Source organism: Ahaetulla prasina, chromosome 2 (assembly GCF_028640845.1).
Source record: "Ahaetulla prasina isolate Xishuangbanna chromosome 2, ASM2864084v1, whole genome shotgun sequence".
Lineage (NCBI taxonomy): Eukaryota > Metazoa > Chordata > Lepidosauria > Squamata > Colubridae > Ahaetulla > Ahaetulla prasina.
The window spans coordinates 242499973-242526577 of NC_080540.1; the positions used below are offsets into that span (position 1 = coordinate 242499973).

A 26605-nucleotide genomic window follows, 5' to 3' on the forward strand; every position below is an offset into this window, starting at 1 on the left:
TTCCCAATTTCGAGAGACCGGGGGGGGGATGGTGGTGACAGAAAGGGGCTTCGGGATCCCCCTCTTTTAGATTAATGTCAGCCAAGATTTGGAGTTGGGTAACTGCGGGAGACGGAGGAGGAGGGGGAGGAGGAAAACCCGAGGTCCGACTTCAAGTTTCCCTACTTCTGTCAAGTTTGGGAAGGTGTGAGTAACCTGGAGGAGAATGCCCTCCAAAGCAAGAAATATATGCCAAAAAGGTCGTTTGGAAGGCGGGACGTGGGATCGGGCTCAGCAGAAGCAAGGCAAGGGAATGAATCATTTCGGGGAAAGAGGCGTGCCCCATGGTGAAAAGAGGAGGATGGAAAAGAAAGCAGGTTTGTCGGGGCGAACTCCTTGAAAAACTGCTTGAAAAAATCGCGGCTGCGTTAGGTTACAGTTCTCGCCTTCTCTCTGAAAATGGTTGGTCCAATACAACCAACTCGAAATGGTTGGTGGTTATGGTCCAACGAAACTGGAGTTTCACTAGGCTGTGACAGGTTGATTTATGTCTATGGATAATTATGGATAATAGATAGGTGGAAGCACAGATAAACAGTAGGGTTGTTGTTTTTTTTGAAGATTTTTTTTGTTTTGTTTCATACAGGCATTGACAGAACTGAAGTGAAAACTCCATTGCTCCTGAAGTCAACTCAAAATAGCTTTTCTTTGTGAAAGATTTCATAATATACAGACTACAAGTGGAAGGGGTTTTTTTTGTTGTTATTGTTTTGTCAGGCACAATTTTGTTTCACATTGTTGTTGTTTTTCTTGCCTGTTATATTAGTGCGCAGATCAATGTGACAAAAGTTGCCCTTATAGGCGTGATTTTATCTGTTTGGCGGATGAATCTTAACACAGTGAGTTGTGCTTCAAAAAAAAAAAAAAGTAAAAATGCCTTCTGGGCTACACAAGATAGGGAAGTAAAAGAAGCTGTTTTACAATAAGTGCAGAAATAGGGTGGCTTGATGCAGATGGCAGGAGGGGAAACCAGGAATCAGAATAATGTGTACAGAATTGTTGATCATAATCCATCTGCCTACAGGAGGAGAGAATGAAATGGGATTGGAAGTTAAGATCCTTCACGAACAACTTCACAGGTTTCATTTGCTTTTGTCTCATGCTTGATTGGGGGGGGGGGGGGGTTAGGTCTGATTTTTAACTTCTTAGGCTGTGTTTTGGATGTTTTGTGCCTGTGAGTCAGTGTTGACTCCTGGATCAGTTCCTGCAATTTTCTTTGCCACTGCCTCCTTCCTAGAATCCAAGGCAGGACTAGAATTCCTGGTTTCTAGCCTGATGTCTTAACTACTACACCAGACTGGCTTTCGTATCAATTTAGGACAAACCTTCAATTTGTATTGCAGTCTGTATATCACTGTTATTTAAGAACAGTCCTTTGGGGTCTTTGTTTTTTCCTTGTTTTATCCCCTTAGAATTATTCTGCAGAGAAACACCCTCATGACTTTGAATGGGTACTATTGACAAATTCTGGAGGTGGGAAACGGATAGACTAAGTTACAGGCTAATTTCACTTTTGAATAACTCAGAAACCTGTAGGCCCTATCAAATAGGATTCAAGATACAGTTGCCATCTTCACAGGGGTGGGCAGTACTTCTTGATGCTGCCATGAGGGGACTGAGTAAAGAGAGATTCTCTTTCTGTCTGTCTCCCAATAAGTCCAAATCTTCTCCCTTTTCTGTAAACTGCCCCCTTTCCCTCTGCAATTAGTGGGCAGCATGTCACCACTGGACCTAAACAAAGGTTGCAAATTCTTCAATTTAGCTGCTGCAGTTGAGAGCAGTGATGGTCTTCTCCAAGGACAGGCAGCTAAGAAAAGAATGAAACAGATATGGCAAGGGAGGCTAGGTAGAAAGAATATTAGGGTGGGATGTAGTGACAGGTTTTATGGATGTTACTAATGAAAATAGTGACCTTGTGCAAGGGATTCCAAGTCAGTACAGTATCCTTTTGTCCATGGGGGGAAAAAGAACTGGGGTTTTGGTCTCTTGGGCAGATGGAGGAGAAATAGAAATACAGAGCCCATGGCTGGATGGAGGTCCTAGCCCTGGGATGATGGGCCATTTATTGATTCATTTACCGATATTTGCCCATCTCGAAAATTTAACTGGGGAGCTCACAACAATGAAAAAAGCAGAACTAAAAACAATAAAAATACAGTATAAAACCACATAAAAGCATATAATTTTAATTATAATTAAAATTATTAAATAAAATCAATAGCAGTGTTCCAGAAACACTTCAGCAAAGTTCAGTATAGCCATTGGCAGGTTTTGCCACACATCTGGATCTCCAAGTCCAGAGGCAAAGCCGCTTCCTCAAAGCTTTGCAATCTAATCTCGGGGAAGAGGGGGTCCAAAGACCAGGTACCACAATAAAGAAGTTCTCTTCCTGAGCCTGAACAGATGACACATCTTAGTAGATGACACCTGGATCATCCCCTCCTACTGGGTGAAATGGGATACAGTACAACTAGGGAGAGGTGATTCATCCATTAATCTGATTTAACTGTAACACCGCAGGTTGCTGACCTTTCTTAGAGTTTATCTTGCGGAAAGACTGATTGAATCGTTAAGGGAGAAAAAATTACAATAGTCCTGAGAAAGTGTGAGAAAGTAATTCAAAACAACTCTGCCTTACCATAGGTAACCAGGCAACATGAATGCAGACCATAAATAAATAGGGCTGTTGATTGCATGCAAAGATTTTGATTACTTCAGCCCCTGTAATAAACATGTTTTATTTATTTATTTATTTTTGTCACACAGTATATATAAGCATAAGCATGAAATAATTATACAATATATAATCATATATATATGAGTATACGTATGTAATAACTATATTAATTGGATATAACGAAAGAAAACAATAGGACAGGAATGGTAGGCACGTTTGTGCTCTTATGCACGCCCTTTACAGACCTCTTAGGAATGGGGTGAGGTCAATGGTAGATAGTTTTTGGTTGAAGCTTTTGGGATTTTGGGAAGAGACCACAGAGTCAGGTAGTGTATTCCAAGCATTAACAACTCTGTTACTGAAGTAATATTTTCTGCAATCAAGATTGGAGCGGTTAACATTAAGCTTAAATCTATTGTGTGCTCGTGTATTGTTGCAATTGAAGCTGAAGTAGTCTTTGACAGGAAGGACATTGTAATAGATGATTCTATGAGTTAAACTCAGGTCATGTCGAAGGCGGCGTAGTTCTAAATTTTCTAAATCTAGGATTTCAAGTCTGTTGGCATAAGGTATTTTGTTGTATTCAGAGGAGTGGAGTACTCTTCTTGTAAAATATTTCTGGACACGTTCAATTGTATTGATGTCAGAAATATGGTATGGGTTCCAAACGGTCGAGCTGTATTCAAGAATTGGTCTAGCAAATGTTTTATATGCTCTGGTTAGTAGTGTAGTGTTTTTGGAGAAGAAGCTACGTAAGATTAGGTTTACAACTTTTAAAGCCTTTTTTGCAATGTAGTTACAGTGGGCTTTGACATTTAGATCATTTGATATGAAAACTCTAAGCTCTTTAACAGGGTGGGGTAATCAGTAAGGTAATGTCCATCAAACTTGTACTTAGTGTTTAGGTTCTTTTTTCCAATATGTAAGACTGAGCATTTACTGGTTGAGATTTGGAGTTGCCAAGTTTTAGACCATTCAGATAAGAAGTTATGTTCTTATCTGAATGGTCATGTTATGTTAATGGTCATGGTTATCTTATGGGCAATTGTTTTCTATCCCTTAATATATCCTTTAAACCTTATATATTTAAATTCATTTAACAATCCTGTTGACACATACAATTTGGCTGCAAAACTACAAATGTGTACATTTTTCCCTCAGACTAATTTTACTGAATTTCATAAGACTGTCTAATCTTAGTGTATGAAAATATTGGGTGCGTGTGTGCACCTGCATGCTTTTAGTCAGTCATGGCTCCTGGCAATTGCCTCGACAAGTCCCTGCAGTTTTCTTGTTACCATTTTTGCAAGTGGTTTGCCATTGCTTCCTTGTTAAGACTGAGAGAGGGAGAGAGTGACTGGCCCAAAGTCAACCAGCTGGCTTTGTGCTTGACAACCACAACTGTATGGAAGTATATTGGGTATATTGAGACCAGAGGTGTATTCAGCAGGTTCTGACCAGTTCTGGAGAACCAGTAGCAGAAATTTTGAGTAGTTCAGAGAACTCAGCGGTAAATACCACTGCTGACTGGCCCCACCCGCATCTATTCTCTGCCTCCCGAGTCCCAGATGATAGGGAGGAAATGTGGATTTTGCAGTAACCTTCCCCTGGAGTGGGGTGGGAATGGAGATTTTACAGTATCCTTCCCCTGCCACGCCCACCAAGCCATGCCACACCCACCAAACCATGCCCACAGAACCAGTAGTAAAAAAATTTGAATCCCAACACTGATTGAGACCCAATAATGGGTCTCAAAACAGGTATCTACAACTTTTTCAGTAACCAGTGAGAACAGGGAAGGGACTTAGACCTAATTTTGCTAATGGGATATAAGACTTACCCTCCATTTTTCTGTGAGGCCTGAGTTTCAGACTCCAGTCAATGTTTTTCAGGTAATGGTCATGTGGCAAACCTTATCTGGCCAACTCTAAATTACCCTATAAATATTCACTCATTATATGTTTGGCTGTTTTCCAGACCAATACAAGAATACATAGGGATGAGAGAACATTTTGTTTAGTTAAGATCTTTCAATGAAGAGTTATCAAAAATTCAGATTTATTTACATATGAGAGGGACCAAATCTGAGATAAAAAAGACTAGTGAAGAAGAAATCAAACCTAACAGATCTCTCTGTTTCTGCTGAGTGATACTGATCTTATTTATTGGTTTTATTTATTATGAATCTGTGGATTGCATTTTGTCAGTCATTACTTGTATGAGCACAGTTATAAATTACAACAGTTGCTGCTCATTTTCCCCCTGAAATTTGTAATTAAGAATCTGATGCCCCTTTTGGGGGGAGGTGTCCAAAGGCCAGTAAGTTGTCAGGCTGGCAAGACAATAAAACACTTGTGTCCTTCACTAGACTAAGCCAACAGCATAGGCCTGAATCACATACTCTGCTCCATTGTGGCTGAATTTTAAAGAGAAGTACTGTATCATGTAACTGGATCTGCAAGACAATTTTAAATTATGCTGCCTTTACCTCAAGGTTTTTAACAGTTACATAATGACACATTTAGTTATGTTTAATAAAGTTTATGTTAAAAAACTTCTGATGATGTCACGGAAGCATAGAAATTTTGTCAGATTTTTGCCTTCAGGAATGGAAAGGGAGTACCGATTACAAACGAAGAAATTCAATCTTGGAAACTCCCCTGTCAGACCATATGAAATTTGCTAGGACCAATAGGAAGGGGCATTGGACAGTATGTTGAAAGAAGCCTAAGATTCACTGAAGGACCTTCCCCAAAGTAGTTTCTAATCTATTCCTTTCAAGGTATTAACCCAAAAATGAAACCAGCCAAAAGGGAAGTATTCAGAAGATATTTGTTTAGGAAGAATTAAAAAAGAAATAAGCATTGCTTCTTCCTCAATTTACCCTGCCATCTGTACCCTTTAAATTCAGTAATTTTAATTTTCAACCGTACAGATAGTTTTTTTTTAAATTTTTGTCACAAAAGTATATATAAGTTAAAAAATATATATAAGTTAAAAATACTGTGCTTGAGAATTATTTATGTGCACAATTTATGCATATAAATTCTAGGGGTGTTCTAGCAGTCTAGATGGTTCTTGTCCTCAGTTCATGGGTCAGCAAAAATAGATACCCAAATTATCCAGCTGATGAACAGCTTTTAATTTGAAGTTGCAAAGTATTTCTGGATATTTGTTATTATTATTCTGCATCTATATATACTGTATAATATATACATATATACTGTATAGTAATTCTGTGATAAAATCTTTTCTAATTTTTTTTACCATTGTCTTTCAATTTGATTGGTTTGCTTAACTTTTTTTAAATCGATGTAGTAATCTTTTGGTGACATTCATATTGGGTAGAATGCCAGGGTTTTGCAAGTAATTAGGGGGCAGAAGTATTTGTTAGTAGCTTGTCTCTTATTGTAGATTTCTGCCTGCATCTTCTTTAATTTTTTATGTTTGATCAATCCCATGGGAATATTTCTAAAGGAAACACATGGGTTTTTCAGTCCAAGAAATGTGGGAGATTTCAGAGCAATAGAGTGATGCGTAACAAGAAAAAATCAAATCCTCTGCAACTTTGCAACATAAAGTAAGCTCAAAATTCATCATGTGTTATTGCTATATATAACAATCCATGATTATGGAGATTGAAGTGGATGGGCTTTAGCTATTCTGCTATAGTGACATGCTTAATAGGAATATCTTCACTTACATTGAGGAACATTTAGATCATTAGAATAGAATAGAATAGAATAGAATAGAATAGAATAGAATAGAATAGAATAGAATAGAATAGAATAGAATAGAATTTTTATTGGCCAAGTGTGATTGGACACACAAGGAATTTGTCTTGGTGCATATGCGCTCACTGTACATAAAAAAAAAAAAAGATACGTTCATCAAGGTACAACATTTACAACACAATTGATGGTCAATATATCAATATAAATCATAAGGATTGCCAGCAACAAGTTATAGTTATACAGTCATAAATGGAAAGAGATTGGTAATGGGAACTATGGAAGATTAATAGTAGTGCAGATTCAGTAAATAGTTTGACAGTATTGATGGAATTATTTGTTTAGCAGAGTGATGGCCTTCGGGAAAAAACTGTTCTTGTGTCTAGTTGTTCTGGTGTGCAGTGCTCTATAGCATCGTTTTGAGGGTAGGAGTTGAAACAGTTTATGTCCAGGATGCGAGGGATCTGCAAATATTTTCACGGCCCTCTTCTTGATTCGTGCAGTATACAGGTCCTCAATGGAAGGCAGGTTGGTAGCAATTGTTTTTTCTGCAGTTCTAATTATCCTCTGAAGTCTGTGTCTTTCTTGTTGGGTTGCAGAACCGAACCAGACAGTTATAGAGGTGCAAATGACAGACTCAGTAATTCCTCTGTAGAACATACATAAAGATCACTTTGTTCCACTTGATTTTCTTTACTTTCATGTGTAAAATTTTATATTTGCTTATTGCTTTGTTGGCTCTGAAATTACGTATACCTTTTAATGGTCATGTATTGATTCCCCGAGATGCTGGCTCTACATTTTCACATATATGCAAATTATTACAATTTTCTTTCTTTATGCTATGCTTGATGAGATTTGTTGCTTTTTATCAGTTTATTCACAGAATTGGCAGATAATTACTACTTGTATGTATAGTAAAATAAAAAGTCCAGGTTTTAAGGTTAAGATATAAAATATTGCCTTCACAAAAAATAAACTCAAAGTCAGGACTCACCACCCATAATCCCATTTATTACGGTAATTTATATGTCTATATATTCTGGTTATAATCTGTTGTGTGAATATGACAGTTCTGTCATTTGATTACCTTTGAAATCATTATATGAGAACCAGTTAAGGCACCCAGCTAGAAACCAGGAAGCCATGAGTTCTAGTTTTAACTTACACACAAAGTCAACTGCTTTTCACAGGATGTGTTCAAGCAGATCCTGGACAGCCATCTGTTTTGGAATGAATCTCTCTCCCCCCATCACTCTCTGCATTCTGCTTTATACATTTAGATGTTTGGTAGGCTAAGTTCAAAGCCATTGCTTCCTCTCCTCTGCTGTACTGTAAACTTCATAAATAGCATCTTATTTTCAATATTAAATATTATCTTCAGGAGAGTGAAATGCAGCTAACACGTTTGGAGTAGTGTTGGCTTTTTCATGTAGTGTTGGTTTGCTAGCATTAACAAATTATTTATAAAAATAGATGAAGGCAGATGGGCTATTAAAATTCTCAGGGGATTTTTCTCTTATTTTACTGGCTGACATGTTTTGCTAACTGTAACTATAATCCTGACTCTTCCGTCACTGAAATACTTCTAGTTTTTGACAGAAAACACTTTTGCCTTTCTAAGTTTTCATTTTAAAAAAATCTTTGAAAAATTAGAGGTTTCTTGTTTTAAAAAAAAAAGTCTAACTGGCTTTCTTAATTTGGTACTTGAAATTTGGCCTCTCTTATTGATGCCAATATGCATAAGACTCGATTAAATATGCATAAGACTCCCAATAATTTTTTTAAAAACTTTATTCTTAACAATTATTTATTATTTTAGCTTGCGCAAGATAGGATATATGTCCATGCAAGAATTTTAATTTAATCATATTTACTTTCAATTGAAATGCAATTATTTGCTGAAGAATATTGTCATGTTGCATTTTTTCTTTCTCTTTGTATATAGCTGGAAATAATTCCAAAATCTGCAGGTAAATTTTTTGAAGTACATGAAATACATGTGGCTGGACTTTAGTAGAAAATTGCTAACTGCTCATCCATTCTACTTGAAAAGATTGATGTATGATATTAGTTGGGGGGGGGGAGTTTGAAAATTATACTGGTAATAAGAACAGTGAAAAAGATTTGTACTAACTGCCTAATCTGGGACAAATCTGTTCTCTGATGTTCACATTTTTAAAAGCACATATTAATTCTGTCCCATTTCAACTTCAATTTGTAAGAGGTCTTGTCTGCTCATATTTTTTGTCTTTTTATACAGTAAATACATTTATAAAATACATCTTTACATGAGTAGTGGGTTTCAAATCCCAGGGCTACTGGTTTGCTATCAGTAGCGCACAGGCGCACACGCTTGCTATGCAAGCGCACGGCGCTTCTGCGCATGCGCAGAGCATTTTTGATGACATCTGGGTGGGTGGGCGAAGCCTCCTGCTGCTACCAGGTCGCCTGAACTGGGGCAACCCACCACTGCTTTACATGTATATTAATATGTACATATTTGTATAATTCCTCCCACATCCTATCCATGTGTACGTTTATATCTTATTTTTCCCTCTCTCCCACCCCACTGCAAATCTCTAAGAATCATAGCAAATAATGCTCATCTGTTATTAATATTCTCAGATCAGACATTAATTTAGAAACTATGAATTTTTAATTTAAAATAAAATTAAACTGAGTAAAGTTAAAATAATTTTAAAAGGATATTCCAATAGCCCTCAGCCCGTCTTAGCAAGATGGGTGGCATACAAGTTTGATAAAATAAAAAATAAAATAAAATATAAACAGTTTCTAAGAAATAGTCCAAAGATACAGTCATAACTGCAGAATTCTAAGCAAACACAGTTTTTCTATCATTCAGCAGCTCTTAGTATAAAAGAGCAATTGGTTTTTAGAAGGCTTAGTACATCAGTAGTATATATGTCTGAGTAATGTGCACCAGTATAGACAAACTGTTTGCTTGGATTCATATGCAAACAAGTCACACTTCAGTGAATAAAGCTAAGCTAGAAAGTTCTTTATTTCAGAACTGATGTGCAGTTTTGTACATGTACCTATAAACTTTTAAGGAAAGTATACTCCTTCAGCCTGTATGCAATAGAAGGATGGTGAAATATCTACATTATTGACAATTCTACATTATAGCCATTTTAATTCAAATGTTTCTTTTACCTGAGTTAACTTAGGGTAAAACCAAAGTTATTAAAACAAAATTATTTTTGGATTTTTCACTCTATTGGGAATTAATCTGATAATCCAAAACATATCAACGATTTTTAAAAATTACTTCCAGTTCAATAGAATGTTGAAAAGGAAAAAAAAAAACCCTTAAAGGACTTTGGGAAACTTTCAGCTAAATATATATGAAAAAACCTGAAGCAAATTACATGGGCAAAGAAGTTGGCAAAAGAAGTATTTAGATAAGAAGTGGGCCAGAGTTAGCTAATAGTTTCAGTTAAAAAAGAAATTTAGTAATATTTTTCCAAATGCTTTTCCTGAGGAGATAGAAGAGCTGAAGGAAACTTCATGTTATATATTTGAATATATAGTTTAGATATAGCCATTTGAATAAGCAGATGATGGAAAAATAATTCAACACAAATGGTGCAATGTTTCATATTTTTCATTGTTTTCACAAAAATGGATTTCAGCTGGGACCCTTAAGAATGGAGAAGGTTCTCCTATCTCCTAACCTCCTGTCAGGTTATCCTTAAGCTGCTGGAATCTGTTTGTGCTCTTGTGTGGGTACTTGCTCTACTCCAAGCCCCTTCCCTCTTTTGACCAAGAATGAAGGTATTCTTAAAGGGTTAGAAGGCATTTCAGAAGTCACAGAATCAGGGGTGCTATTCAGCAGGTTCTGACAGATTTTAGAGAACCGGTAGCGGAAATTTTGAGTAGTTCGGAGAACTGGCAAATACACCTCTGGCTGGCTCCAGAATGGGGTGGGAATAGAGATTTTGCAATATCCTACCCCCAGGAGTGGGAAGGGAATGGGGATTTTGCAGTATCCTTCCCCTGGAATGGGGTGGGAATGGAGATTTATTTTATTTTTTTTTATTGAAAAAGTTTTTTAAAAAAACAAACAAACATTTTCCCCCATTATGGGCATTATGAGCATATTGTTGGCAGCGAAAATATTGTTTCCCTTTGATTTTTATGATTATGAGCCGTTGATTATTTTTCATGATCGAATTGTGTATATTTCCATCTCTTGGTTTCAATAAGATCATCAGGGTAGCATACAAAATAACATACATTCACACAAAAGTGTCACTAACTTGTGTTTTTTTAAAATTCTTTCTAGGTGTAATATAGCCTCAAAAGCAGACAAGTAAAGAGAAGTAGTGGGAGAAAAATGGCAAGTTCTGATTCTGTTAGCCACCTATCCTATTTTTTTGGCAACATCACACGTGAAGAAGCTGAAGATTACCTGTTGCATGAAGGACTAAACAACGGACTGTACTTGCTGCGACAGAGCCGAAACTATCTGGGTGGTTTTGCTTTATCTCTGGCAAACTGTGGAAAGGTTTATCATTATACCATTGAGAGGCAAATTAATGGCACTTATGCTATTACTGGAGGGAAATCTCACCGGAGTCCTGTGGAACTCATCGACTACCACTCAGATGAAATTGATGGTCTCGTGTGTTTACTCAGGAAACCATGTAATCGGCCGCCAGGAGTGGAACCAAAAACAAGTCAATTTGAGGACTTGAAGGAAAATCTAATCAAAGAATACGTTAAACAAACCTGGAATTTATCTGTAAGATTATTTTTTTTGTCCTTTTCTGAACGTCTATGGAGATTCTCAATCATCGAGGTCATGGTTGTCCCAAAGGTGCTTTTTCAAGAGGCAAATGGACTTTCTGTTTTGCTTCTCATCCAAAAAGTTTATTCAGCTCTGGAAGCTGCTTCTTCCTCAGAGCTGAAGAAGCTTCTTGGATGAGAAACAAAACATCTTCAAAAAAAAAAATAGGAAGTCCAGTTTTCTTTTGAAAAAGCACCTTTAGGGTTCATTTTCTGTAGTTTTTCCTCTTTTGCTTTGGGGAGGTTAGTGGCTATAGTTGGAAAGTATCCAGGAGCATGTCATATACGTGGACAAAGCCAGGATTTCCAATTTTTCTGGAGTTTTGGGATGGAAATTGAAGTTGGTTCCTATACTGTATTTGTTCAGTATAGACATCCTCAGCTTAAAACCATCCATTTAGCAACCTTCTGAAGTTACAACAGCACTGAAAAAAAGTGACTTATGCCAATCCTCACATTAATTATTGTCATAGTATCCCACAATCACATGATCAAAATTCGGGTGCTTGACAACTGGCATATATTTATGACAATTGCAGATTCTGGGGTCATGTCATCATCGTTCATGACATTCGTACCCAGCATCTGACAAGCAAGTCAATGATGGAAACTGGAGCCTTTTAAAGATATTTATTTATTTATTTATTTATTTATTTATTTTGTCAAACACAACAATATATATAAGTATAAGCATGAAATAACCATACAAACTGAATACAATCAAAGGGAACATTAGGACAGGAACGGTAGGCACGCTGGTGCTCTTATGCACGTCCCTTGAATTGACTGCGCGATTCAATTAACAACTGCAGTAATTCGCTTAACAACATGGCAAAAAGGTTATAAAATCAGCCGTATCTCACTTAACAACCATCTTGCTTATCAGTGGGAATTCCAGTTTCAGTGTGGTTTTAAGTGGAGAACTACCTTTACTTGAACCTTATTTTAGGATTTAAACTACATTTGACATATTTTCCCACTATTTTAACTTCATACCATTTTAATTTCCACCATAAACTACATGCCATAGTTTCCCACCATTTTAAAGTGATACATGTATTTATCCCTTTAAAATGGTGGGGAACTCTGGCGTGTATTTAAGCCATTTTGTTTTGAGCATTTTCTGTGAACTGCAAAAATAGATCAGGCTTGCCACATACCCACCTTCTGACATGCCGCTGTCCTTGTTCCACAAATAAGAAGTGCAGTGATGCTTAAAAGTTTATGAACCCTTTTGGATTTTCAGTATTTTTGCATAAGTGTGACCTGTGATCTGATTTCCACACAAATCCTAAAAATAGATAAAGAGAACCCAATTAAACAAACGAGTTAAAAACACTATACATATTCATTTATTTATTGAGGAAAATAATCCAAAGCTACATATTTAAGTGGGGCAAAAGTAGGTGAACCTAATTTTGAAACTCGTGTGCAGAACGTACCATATTTTAGGCCATACTTGGGGAGAAATATTAAAAATTCAAAAGGTTTACAAACTTTAAAGCACCACTGAATGTAAAAGCGTAAGAAAAAAAAGAGGTGAACCAAAACCACAACTTGGAATAGCATGCTTGTTGTACTCCCTAATTAACATACTACTATTGCTGGGTGGAACATTTTTTCTTTTAATTTGAGAATGGATTTCAGAATACGTGGAATTTCCCAGTTATATATACATGTAATTCAATTTGTTATTTTGGAAACACTGACCATGATATTTCTAGACAACATTTATTCATATATTTTTTTACTTTCAGATATATTGTATTATTTTCCATGTTTCAAATTTGTTCTCATAAAAACATTCCTGTTGGAGCTGACTAAGATCGATCTTAGTCCAGCATTTCCTTGTTCACGGTGTCCAACGAGATGCCTCTGGGCTGCTCACAAAATGGAGCCATACTCCTGTCTTACTGATGTTTATGTGCAACCGGTATTTGGGACATGCTAAAATTCATAACTCTTGATAGACTCTAATCTTCGAGATGTGCTAGAACATCTTCTGATAATACAATGTGCTTTGGATGTCCTAATTTCTCTCCTGGGAAAGTCAATACAGGTTCAGGTATCAGTCCAACAAGTAGTTTTCAACTTCTAACCACAGTTGGGACCAGAATTTCCATCACTAAGTGATACAGTTGTTAAGTACGTTGTATCCGATTTTACAACTTTTTTTGCTGCAGTCATTACAGTAACTGTATCACCACAGTTGTTAAGTGAATCCAAATTCCCCCACTGACTTTGCTTGTTGGAGGCCCCCTATGAAGATTGCAAATGGTGATCATGTGACAATGGGAAATTGTAACTTTTATAAATATATGACAGTTGGCAAGTGTCCGAATTTTGATCATGCAACCACAGAGGTGCTGCAATGTCATAAATATGAGGACTGGCTGTAAGTCAATTTTTTTCAGCCCATCATAACTTTGAATGATCAACAAATGAATGATTGTAAGTCAAAGACGATCTCTATATATTCTACATCAGGGGTATCAAACTAGTTGTATCACGTCATCATGTGACTTTTTCCCCTTTGCTAAACGGAGAATGGGTGTGGCCAGCACATGATGCATCCATCCCGTGGGTTGTGAGTTCTACAGCAAAAGCAGGTAGAAAGTATTAATTCAGTTTTTCTGCATTCATATTCTCTAGCATTCATTTCACCGCTTTGTCATCTAATCACCTAAACTGGTGAAGTTGGCTAGAATCCAACTTTAAATATGAATTTCAAAATTCTTGTTTAATGATTTTGTAATTCATTTCTCAGTTATTTTAAATTTTATTTGTATTATTTTATTTGTATTATTTTTTATGACTTTACACCATCTCTGCCAATCATTTTCACAGTACTGCTTCTGCAGGCAGAAGTTAGAAGACATCACTTTAGATAAGGGACAAGGAAAAGGATAAGGGACAAGGAAAAGAAATGGACAGTTTGCCCTTGCAGTGAGCCAGTGATGGTTGAGAGCAATATCTTACTTTTAACTCCTCAAAAAAGGATTAGTAGGGTAAATTTCTCTCAGGGCAAGCCAGATATTCAGATGATCTCTAAAACTTATCCTAAAAGTTCTACAACCGGAATGTTTATACTTTAAAATCTTAGTAAACGGCTCTGTTTATGTCAAAATCATTCATACATCAACTTCCATAATTAACTATATTATATTTGTATATTTTTTGCCCTCCTGTCAATTATATAGGGACCTGCCCTTGAGCAAGCAATTATTAGTCAGAAACCGCAACTGGAGAAACTAATTGCTACAACTGCACACTTGAAAATGCCCTGGTTCCATGGAATGATATCTCGGGAGGATTCAGAGCAACGGCTACTTCTGGGTACAAAGGTCAATGGGAAATTTTTGTAAGTATATATATTTTTTCCTACAGGTTCCATGACTTAATGACTTAAACAGAAGAAGAGTAGGAAAAATAATCAAAACAATGTTTTTAACCATTCCAACATTTCTTTGTAATGTCGGCCATTGCAGTTCCATTTACTTAAAACAGCATTTGTGATTTCTTTACAGTGGCATGATCAGTTCTTTACAGTATATAGAACGTCGTGTCCACCGATTATGGAGCTGAAATTTGTTTTTTCATATACTATCACCGTCTCTAAAAAATAAAATGGACAAATTAAGGGTAGGTGGTGGTGATAATCTCTGTAGCTAAATAGAAGGTCCATATTTCAGTTAGTTCATAGTTCATTTGTCATTGAATGTCAGAACCTGAATGAACAACTAGAGAACTAGTTGAGAACTGGCCATGGTAGCTCAGGCTGTAAGAAGCCTGTTATTAAAACACAGCAGCCTGCAATTACTGCAGGTTCAAGCCCGGCCCAAGGTTGATTCAGCCTTCCATCCTTTATAAGGTAGGTAAAATGAGGACCCAGATTGTTGGGGGGGCAATAAATATACAAATAGAATGAGACTATTGCCTTATACACTGTAAGCCGCCCTGAGTCTTCGGAGAAGGGCGGGATATAAATGTAAAGAAAAAAAAACCTATGTTGCCTTCATGCTCTCCTTTTGTGCATCCAGAGGATTGGATTGAAAAAAGTAGATCCTGAAATAAATAGACTATGGCCTGGGTTAATTTTTGCATGAAAATAATGCATTCTTCATTCTGCTCAATGGAAGAAGCTATTGTGAGATCAAAACTCTTTACAACAATACTAATACTATTTCTCCCTCTATCGCTCATTTTACATTGAAAGATAGTGAATTTGAGAGATATTTCCATATTCTTTTCTCTAAAACTATAGTTAGTTTGCTATGCTTTCTGGTCATATTTATACCATTTATACAATTTTTCAAAATAGGTATTGTCCCACACAATATCATGCACTATTTAATCTTCTTTCATTCTGCAGTATTATTTTTAGATTAGTATTACATACTTTGAACTCCGATCTGAAAGCATTGTCTTTCTTTTTGCTGTGCTGTTTACAAAGTTACTCTAAGCTTGACCTAAGAAAGGTCCTTCTATACCTAGAATTCTACAGTTAGCCTGATAGTTGCTGAAAGCTCTTAAAGTTTTTTATTATTACCTGTATTCTGGCTTGAAAGAAAAAATAATAAATTACCTAATAACCCTGAAGCAAATCTTACCTGTTGAGGATAATCAAGAGAAAAGTTACAGTTCATTGATTTCATCTACCATTTAGAAAGCAGATTGCAGTTGCCCCAAGAGATAGGCAAATATACCTACTGTGATCTTAGTAATAGATCTCTAATAATTTACTAAATAAGTAACAAACCAATATAATAAATAAATATATGTGATTTTATTATAAAACTCTTTTCTAGTATCCTGAAAACCAGAATTAGATTGTGTGAATGTCTAAATTCTGTAAATGCAGAAAAATGCTGTGATTTGCAGATAAAAATATTATGATCTATTTGTATTTCCTATCTTTTTTATTGGAACTAAACTATTTATAGGTCAATCAAAAAATACACAGAATGATAGTAAATCAGGAACTGGAATATACTAATCATTCATGGAAGCTTGGAAATAATGTATTAAGATCACATAAGTTATATTTTTTTATAGATTGTGATCACAGAATGAGTATAAATCAGTACATGGGGTTTTTTTAACTAGCCTTCATTTTTCCTTATTTTACAACTTTTAAAAATATAACCTTCTCAGACCATGATTTCGGGGAGAAGGATAAGTAAAAATGAAACCAATTTATATGATAGTCTCCTTATCTGGTGTCATTCGGGTACATTAAAGTGCAATTTTTGCCCAAAGCATTTGGAAGACATTAGATTGAAGTACAGTAGATTGCTATAAAACATCATGGTGTTACAGTTATGATAAGACACTTTGTAGATATTAATATCTTTTCTTAGGGATATTGTAAAGCTAAACAGATTCTTCTTGATAAATATATTCCCTACTGTGTGCCACTTACTCTCTTGTAATCCCTTCTTTACCAATCTCTCTGTTCTGCAAGAAGGAGGAGGGATCAGATATGGGAGAGATTGCCTAGAGAAATCATTTTTTTCCTATTTCTCCCCCCACCTCCAAAATAAAACTTTTCATGATTTCAGTATCCACAAATGAGTCATGGAAGGCAAACATCAAATTTACTATAATTAATAATACACAATATACACATATTAGCCCAGTGGTGATTTCTAAAATAGGGATATATATTCAGAAATTTTTGAAAATGTAAGAATCAAGTTGAAATGTTTTATTATATCTGGTGTTCAATTTTTGTGGCAAACTATCAACTGCAGGATGAACCAAATTATAAATACTGACTTTTGTTTGCGACCAGTTATTTTCCTGTTAGGTATTGCTAAATTTTACATAAACATACAAAATAGATTGAACTGTCTTTATATATGATATTTGCTGCCAGGATATTTTGTAAGTCACATATCATTCTGTTGATAGCTTGCTGCCGTATCTGAAATTTGGGTTCTCTTAAAATAAGTTCTTTAAACTAAGATGGTTTATTTTCAATAGATAGATCTTTAAATTTTATTTTAAAATTATTTTTAATAATAATTAAACGTAACAATATTGAAACTGCTAAACTATTAAAATGTCATGAAACTAACTTTATAATTGTTTTGATCCAATTATAAATGGCTATATAAGGATAACGTTTCTTTCAGTGGAATAAGTTCTGCTTTCATTTTAATTCTATCCTGACGTTATTCTGCAAACTTTTCCATTTAATTTGCAATTTCTATTTTTTTTTCTTCTTTTCCTTTTAAAATAAATTATTTATTCTTTTAAAAAAACCACCCTCAGTCTGGACCACATAATCATCATTCTGATTTACCTACTGGTAGCAGGAGCACTTAACAATTGTAGTTTGGGCACTATGTTCCAACATATTTTGCCATGAATATTATTAGGTTTTCATAGCCCTTCTCTTTATATAGACTATAATTTACCTTATTATTGTTATTATTATTATTTTACTTTTTAGGATTAGGGAAAGAGATAACAGTGGATCCTATGCTCTTTGTTTACTCAATGAAGGCAAGGTAGCACATTATCGCATTGATAAAGACAAGAGAGGAAAACTTTCAATACCAGCTGGAAAGAAATTTGATACTTTATGTCAGGTTTGTTGAATAGTATTCACTTAACTATTTAACTTGTTCGCCGGTTGTATATATATTTATGTTGCTGTTAAGCGTCCACAGTTTTTAACAATTTCTATAATTATTTTGATAGTTGATTTGTTGAAGCCTTATGTATGTGTGTTGTGTGTAGTTGTGTGTATAAAATATACTATGTTTAATACTGATTAAATTAACCTATCCAATTAGGATAACCCAGCAAGTTTTGTGGCAGAGCAGATTCAGAAAGATATTTGTAATAATAGTTCTATTACAGGTCTATTATATTTAGATCTATTTAGATTTTTATTTATACCTAAATGAAAATAACTATTGAAAAAAATCTAGGATTCCATTTCAGAATATTTCAAATATTTTCTTTATATTGAGTGAGTTTCAATAATAAAATGTCTCAGAAAAGAGACTACCTTGGAAAATTGTAATCTTGGAAAAGAGGCAAACAATCGCAATAAATAAATATTTTTTTTTAAAAAAAATTATTTGAGACAAGACTATATACAAAAACATGCATAAAGGAAAACACAAAACAAATATATTTAAATTGTCATCCCTAATTGAATACTGATAAATATATTTGAAAGATAATAATTCTTGCCTTTATCTATTTTTAAGTGTTTTAATGATTTGTGACATTATTTTAATTGTTGGTTGAACTTCACCCAGATTCACATTCAATGAGATGGACAGCCCTATCTCATACCACCTATATAACATTGTAGAGCAGGGGTGTCAAACTCGATTTCATTGAGGGTCGCATCAGGGTTGTGTTTGACCTTGGAAGGCCGAAGGTAGGCATAGCGGAGGGTGGGCGTGGCCATGCTAGGCGTGGCCAGATCAACGTCACTCGTACCAGGGCACCTGTAGTGTCCAAGTGCTAAGGCAGGACTTCCCTGAGACCCTACCTCACGCTCATTATAATCCCCTTCCTTCCTTCCTTCCTTCCTTCCTTCCTTCCTTCCTTCCTTCCTTTTCTTCTTTTTCCTCCCCTCTTCATTCTCCTTTCTTCTTCCTTTTCCTCCTTATTTTTCCTTCCTTGCTCTGTTCCCATCTTAAACTTCTTTTTATTTCCTCTTACCCTTTCTCCTTTCTTGTCCCTTCTTGTATGCTCAAATGCAAAAGGGGAAACATTTCTCCTTTTGTTTTGTTTTTAGTTTGTTTTGATAGGCCTCTGCCAGTGAAACCGGAGCCCAGGGGGCCATGTGCGCCCCCCACGCCCCATTTTTTGTCACAACAGCCTCCTGCAGCCCTCTGCCAGCGAAAACGGAGCTCCGTTTTCATTGGCAGAGGCACTGCAGACTGGACCTTTGCTGTTTCTAGGTTGGCCCCACAGGCCAGATCTAAGTACCAGATCCGGCCCATGGGCCTTGAGTTTGACACCCCTGTGTAGAGTGGATTCCTTTTAGTTTGTATACTAAAACTTTACTCATATTTCTTGTTGATGGAAAAGGACAGTTAAAAAGAGAAAGGCAATTACTTCTAATTGTGCCATAAATGTTGTATAGGTAGTTCTCAACTTATGATCACAATTGAGCCCAAAATTCATGTTGCTAAGTGACAAATTTGTTAAGTGGGTTTTGCCCCATTGTACGACTTTTCTTGCCACCTTTGTTAACTGAATCACTGCAGTTGTTAAATTAGTAACATGGTTGTTAAGTGAATCAGGTTTCCTCATTGACTTGGCTTATCAGAAGGTTGCAAAAAGATGATTGCATGACCCCAGGACACTGCAATGGTCATAAATGTGAATCAGTTGTTAAGCAGCTGAATGTCATTCACATGAGCATGGGGATGCTGCAATGGTCATAAGTGTAAAAAATGGTCATAAGTTGCTTTTTTCAATGTTGTTGTAACTTTGAATGGTCACTAAGAAAATTGTTGTAAGTTGAGGACTACATGTACTACTATTCTGTCTGCAGAAAACTGAGTTAAAAGAGTGGTAAACAAGCCAAATTTTCACTTTCTCTGGGCAGCTTGTTTTTAAGTACACAGTTCTTCAATGAGATTACAAGTTTATTTTGATCAAACGTGCAAAATGTATAGGAATTTGGTCCATACAATCTAATTTTCTAATGCTTATATACTTATATTCTTTTCCCAAATGAGATAGTTTGCATATTAGCAAATAAAAACGATGTTGCCTCATCATATTTCTAATCTTGGGGTATACAAGTTTACAAAAATCTATTTAAGTCAATGGTTGGTGAAAAAGAGAAACGTATACGTAGCTCAACAGGGCTATTTAAATTTTAGTAGGAGAGTTAAATCTCACATACTTTAGAAGAAAGTCTGATATCACATAGTTATTAAAACAAGATTGGTGGAAATTGGACCTCCTGCTCCAAGAAGCCAAGTAGCCCATTAAAAAGAATGAACAATATAACATAATACAAAAGGTTTGAATAGTTAATCTATAAATGGCTCTTGTACTTGAAATGCTGCAATTTTTTTCATGATAGCTTTCTAATTTTAATAAAATTACTTATCAGAAGTTCTCAACTTCTTATGAAATTGCCAAGTTATTTCCAGTCCTGCTTGTTCACTGAAACCTGATATATGTGCAGTATTAAGTAGAAATCATAATCCAGAATTTTAGTTGTGGGCTGGAACTAAACATTTAATAGCTTGTGCATGCATTTGTTTTCATTTAATTGCTGCTACTGGTATTTTATTTTATCCAAATGACAGCTAGTGGAACATTATTCCTACAAAGCAGATGGACTTCTAAGAATAATCACAGAGCCCGTTAAAGATCCAGCTTTTCAGTCAAGAAATAGTAAGTGACTTATATTTTTAAAATATGGAAGTCAAATCATACACTGTGTGCATTACTAACATCTGATTGTGTCAAGAAGATGAAGAAAATTCCTAGTAATAAATTAAAAATACCCTAACAATGTCATTATTTGCATAATTAACTTAATTTTTCTGAAATACAGTTTCTTAAAAAAAGATAAGTACATATTGCAGGGCTGTCAAACTATTGCAGGATTTCATTGAGGGCCGCATCAGGGCTATGGTTGACCTCACAGGGGTGGGCAAGCGTGGCCAACTGGGTGGGTGTGGCCAGTTTGACACAGCTCATTGGGTGTGGCCGACTAAGTGGGCATGGACAACTGAGTGGGCATAGCCAGCTTGACCCCATTCACTGGGCATGGTCCACTGGGTGGGTGTGGCCAACTGGGTGGGTGTGACCTGCTTGATGCCACTCACTGGGCGTGGCTGACTCAGGATGGCTGAGTCGGAACAGAACAAGTCATACCTGCTAACTTGATGTGGGGACAATTTGGTTCCCCACAAGTTCCTTGCCTCCCCAGATTGTTGGCTGCCAAGTGCATATGCGCACACACATACACACATTCCAGTTTGGGGACTTTCATCCACATAGGAAGGAGAGGACCTTCTCCCTTGGCAGTTTGTAAGCTCAGATGTGGATAAAAGTCTCCAACTTGGAATGGTGTGTGCGTGTGCCAAAGGAGGCGTTCTTCTCCCAGTCCCAGACATTGTTGGCATTTTCCTATCTGGTGCACCCTCCCAGAAAAGGAGGAGGAAGAGGACGCCGTGCTGCTGTGTGTGGAAACAAAGAAGAGAAAGTTTGCAGGAAGCAGTTTCCTCTGAATCCAACTTCTGCCTTAATAGATCTCTGGAGAGCAAGAGGAGGCAGCAGGGGAGCAGTGCTCCTGCACGAGGGAAGCTGGCCCTTCTCCAAAAGGAATCCGTTTCCAATTATGAGTGGTAAGGATGTTAGCTTGTTGAGGCAGCCTTCCCACCATCCCCTTCTCCTCTCCATGCTGCTCTCCCACCATCCCCTTCTCCTCTCCATGGCAGGTCTCCACTCCACTCCACTCCAGAGATCTTTCAAGTCACATGTTGGGCTTGGAGGAAACTGCTTCCTGCAAAATTTCACTGCATCAGCATTATGGTTGCCCTCAAAGGGCCAGTTGCATATTAGTTCAGGAGTATATTAGCATGGGACGAACAGGATTAACATTTCAAATATGAACAAATATTTCAAATAAATCTGCAAAAACAAATTTAAAACAAAGAACAAAAATAAGCTTTTAATATGCAAAAACAAAGAACAAAAATAAGCTTTTAATATGCAAAAACAAATTTAAAACAAAGGAAAACATAAGTTTTTTAGTTCTCTCTTTCTCATGCTGTTTTGTCTGAGCCGGATGCTTGGCATCTTTTATTGACTACAAGTTCATCCATGTTTGGAGTTAGGTTCTGAGCTGTGGAAGCTCTCAGGATAGAGTGGAGGTGTGCATCAGTAATAATCGTTCTGTGTGCGCTTTTTCATCATAGACAAAAGTTGCTTACATGTACTTCCAAACAAGCACATCATTTGAGCACCTTGTAGGTGGAGTTGGGGAGTCGTTTCAGGGATGAACCTGGTGAATTGTTGATGGAGGAAAAAAATCAGCAGTCCAACTGCTGAACCAGCTTCAGCAGTTCACTCTGAAGCTGGTCCAGCAGCCACAAGGGCTAGTCAATCTCTCTAGTTAAGCTATCTCCATTTCTGATCAGATGCTGATATTTTCAGGGCTGCCTTTCAATGCCTCTGATTGTAGGGGGGAAAAACCCAAGACACCATCCAGCTTTCTAAAATAGGAAACAGAGAAGCACAGTCTCCATCTTTTCCCAACAACTCTCCAACATTCAAGAAGCTTAATATCCACCCAAAATTTAGCTTTTTCAGGCAACGCTGGTTAAATCCCTCAGGGCCTTCTTGTGTGTTTGTCTTTTGGGTGGGGGGGGGAACCAAAGCTTCCCTCCATTGACTTCCAGACATTTTCCACAAAGCCTTGGAGCATGGTATGTGTGGGGGCCCAGGGAATCAGGGCTCATGGGAGAGGATGCTCATCAGGTGTTGGGTTCCAGTGGTTTAACATGTGTGGTATGCCAGTGAAAGGTTTTGGGCCTCTGAGCAGTGTCTCCTGTGTCACACTCGCTGTATCTTAGTGATATCAGGGTACTTCATCACCTTTGAGTATTATTGCAATGCTCTCTACATGGGGCTCCCCTTGAAGAGCACCAGGAGGCTCCAGCTTGTCCAGAATGCGGTCGCGCGGGTGATAGAGGGAGCACCGCGTTGCTCCCATATAACACCTATCCTGCGCGGCCTGCACTGGCTGCCAGTAGCCTTCCGGGTGCAATTCAAGGTGTTGGTTACTACCTTTAAAGTGTTCCATGGCTTAGGACCGGGTTATCTACGAGACTGCCACCGATAGCCTCCCAATCTTTTGTTGATGATGAACTTGTAATGAGGCTTTTCTACTTTTCAGCCTGTTGAAAAACCCTCCAGTAAATTGCAAAACTACAAGATCCTCTTGACCAGCAGACAAAAGTTTATACATAACCTTTTCTATTCCAGAAAAATATGTTCCAGGACCAAGTCACATGTGCTCATTTGTATACTTTCATTTTTTAATGGGAACTGAATTTGTCTTTGCATGGAGATAAAGTCTGTCTTTGCTCCTTGAAGCTGATCTTAATAAGTCACAACTGATATTTTTATAGTAATTGATATATCTTTTTACCTTAGATACATTACCCCCAAATGTTTCTAAGCCTCGCAACTCCACGGTAAGAAAATGTACTGGCGAAAACCAGTCATATTTTAAATAATATAAAGTCTGGCAATATTTAAGCATTTTGTGTGGTTTATATATTTATTCTTGCTGAATAGTGAATTAAAATAAGTTTCAAAAATAAGTTGCAAATTACCTTTTTATGCATTTATGCATTTTCATAAATATGTTTGTTGTTGTTTTTAAATTAAAGTAATATTAATTTGTTAAAAGGCAACTTATTCAGTGATTACCGAAAATTCATACATGGGTTTGTATCTGGTACAAATAAAATATTAGCTATCATTTTTCAAATTTTGAAATATTAATTCTGTTTTCAGAATAACTAATGAAATAAGTAATTTTAGATATATTTGTTTGCTCTGTAAGCAAGTGCATATAGGATTTGAATACATTAGAAGCAGAAAGTATAATTGGAGAATATGAAATAAAATAACGGGGATTATGTTTAAAAGAAATACTGTATGTGACAGTTACAGAAATTCATATATTATATTTGAAGAAATGGAGAAAATAATAAGCACAATCCAATAAGGCTTTTGGTCCCAAACATTAAACATTATTGGAAATTCCTGTCCTAGTTTTTAAGATTGGATTTTATCCTTTCCATTCACTTCGTGCTAGAACAAGCATGTACCGTAAGTGAAAGTGATTGTTTAAACTTGTTTGCACTAGTTAAAATACTTTAATCTCTTATGTTAGACATAATCTATTAATTGTGATAAGTTATAATGTAACCAGCTGGTAAATCTGATCATTGTGCCTTATAAATTGGTGCTTTATGATTTAGCATGATACCAACCAATTATGTTTATCTGCAAACATTTTTAACAAACCAGGCCTTAAATTTGTGTATAGATGGCTATTGTGATAGATTTGTGAAGCAGTTACTCAGATACCTACACCCAGAAGGGAATTAATATGTATCGTAAATTCCTCTAGGAAGAATCTCCAAAAACTGATTTTTCATAAATGTATTAATTAGACCAAAATGATCAAACTTTTTCTTAATGGATTGCATGAGGATGGTGTATGTTATGAATAAATTAAATTCCATTTCCAATATTCGAATATACATAAAACAAATTATACCATTGGGGAAAAGAAATAAAAAAATTGAAGTTTTCCAACCAAGAAAATTTCTTAATATCTCCCATATTATTGCTAAATATATAATCATAAGGCTGTATGTCCCAGTTATGACCTTTACTAGCAACAGAGCAAGCTGACTACAAAGCCAAAAGTTCTAATTAAAAATGCAACCATTGTCATGAAATCCAGAATTGTTTCTACTTATAATAAGCCATTGTAATCAATAAACCTGCAAATGAATAATTTAAGATCTATTTATTTTAGTGGATCTCTTTTAAAATAAATCAAAGTTTGAATTTAGCCAGTGTTTTGATGGAAGCAAACATCCACTTAACTTTAAAACCACTGATTATAATGTACATCACAAAATATGCTATACTTAGAACAGACCTATTGTAAACGACTGAAAAAAATAGATAATGGATTTTTCACATTTTCTTCATACATTTATTTATTTTTTTGATATCCTTTATGGTTTCTAGACTTGGTCAACAGGTGGACTTATCACCAGAATCAAATCATACACTTTCCCAAAGCCAGGAAGCCAAAAGGTGCAATTAAACTTAGTTTGGTTAAGTCCTACCATACATTTAAAAATTACCTTCATTTTGCTGACTTTCAAAACTGTTTGTAGTTTATTCTGCTTCTTGTTGCTAATCTCTGAGCATCTAGCACCTTTCTTCAGCTTTTACTTCTTAATTTATATAATTAACCCATGGCTATTTTATTCTTGGGCTTGCATTTTATTTGTTTTGAAATACAACAATGATTTGTTTTATAATAATTATGTTGCTTAGAAAGAAAATAAATATTTTTACAAGCAGGTCTAATTTCTGAAACATCAGGCATCCTAAGTTTACTGGGCTCCCATTGCAATGCATTGTCCTCCTCTGAGAAGTAATTTTAGCTTGAGTGGAGTGAGTGTAAGTGCAGGGCTTAATAGACCAACTCCCATCTCAACCCCTTAGAGATGCCCAAGAAAAGAACAAAGGTATTAGATAAGAGCACTGTGATCTTGGCTATGTTGCTTGGGTGGCCATCTGGAGTAGAAACAGTTCCAGAAAAGGTCATTGAACAAGTGCTCAAACCTAAGCTAGCAGTCAGATAGACTGCATCCTCTAGATTCAGTAGGAGAAATGCAACTTCCTTCAAAGCTACTTGTGACTCCACCAGGAGATCATGACCCAGACTTTATGAATCCCTTGCCTACATAAAGCAAAGCATTACACTAATTTCTGCTACTTACCTCTCAAACTATAATAACTCTGCTGGTGCTATTTGATTGCCATTTTGTAATTTCTTTCAAGGCCTTCCAGCTTCCTAGTCCAATGCAAATTCCTATATGATATACAATAAACAAAATGGTTCGTGGATCCCATTGTGGAAACTCTTCTAATGGAAAAGGGTTAGAAAGATTTTATTAATATATTAAATATATTGATGAATCTAAAACAAACATAAATATTGTATTTATTCACAGCCTATTATGACAAATGAGTTTTAGGCATTTTACATAAATGTTAGATGTAAAGGAGAGGCCTGATTTACAAACACTTGTTTCTTTTCCCATCACATGGGTCATAGTCACCTCTTCATAACTAAATAGGGAAAAGTTAATTAATTTTACCACTCTCCTTAATTGTGTTAAAGTCTCATACGAATAAGTTTCATATTTAAAAGTAATTCTCCAATGTTATCAATCAATTTAGTTCTGTCTTTAGCAATGGGGACCTGAGAGTGTTGAAACTGACAGAACTAAATTAATTAATAACATTAGAGAATTACCTTGTGCTTTGGAGAAGACAGGAACATTAAGTGATTACCTATCTCTGTTTTTCTCTGTTTCATTCAAAGTAGGGCTCTTACGTTTTGCTAGCACAGGGGTGTCAAACTCAATTTCATTGAGGGCCACATCAGAGTTGTGTTTAACCTCGGGGGCCTGGGAGGTTGTGGCTAAGGGGCACAGCCAGCTCAATGTCACTCATGTCGGGGGCATCTGTGGTGGCCCGAGCACTGTGCCAGTGAAAATGGAGCTCAGGAAGGCCGCAT

General features: G+C 36.2%; 1 protein-coding gene across 8 annotated transcripts in view; it reads left to right on the top strand.

The window, feature by feature from the left end:
- Positions 1-26605, top strand: part of SYK (spleen associated tyrosine kinase) — a 43775-nt gene that overhangs the window by 835 nt on the left and 16335 nt on the right. Inside the window, exons 1-8 of one of the 8 annotated variants that reach the window (XM_058169038.1) lie at positions 24-356; positions 6220-6296; positions 10757-11215; positions 14460-14620; positions 17717-17855; positions 20559-20646; positions 23419-23459; positions 25039-25107. In XM_058169038.1, coding sequence (XP_058025021.1) covers positions 10808-11215; positions 14460-14620; positions 17717-17855; positions 20559-20646; positions 23419-23459; positions 25039-25107 — 906 coding nt within the window. In that variant the 5' untranslated portion in view covers positions 24-356; positions 6220-6296; positions 10757-10807. Of the gene's footprint in view, positions 1-23; positions 357-591; positions 1119-6219; positions 6297-8400; positions 8421-10756; positions 11216-14459; positions 14621-17716; positions 17856-20558; positions 20647-23418; positions 23460-25038; positions 25108-26605 lie in introns of those variants that run through there. The other 7 variants (XM_058169035.1, XM_058169034.1, XM_058169037.1 and 4 more) reach the window with 7 other exon arrangements.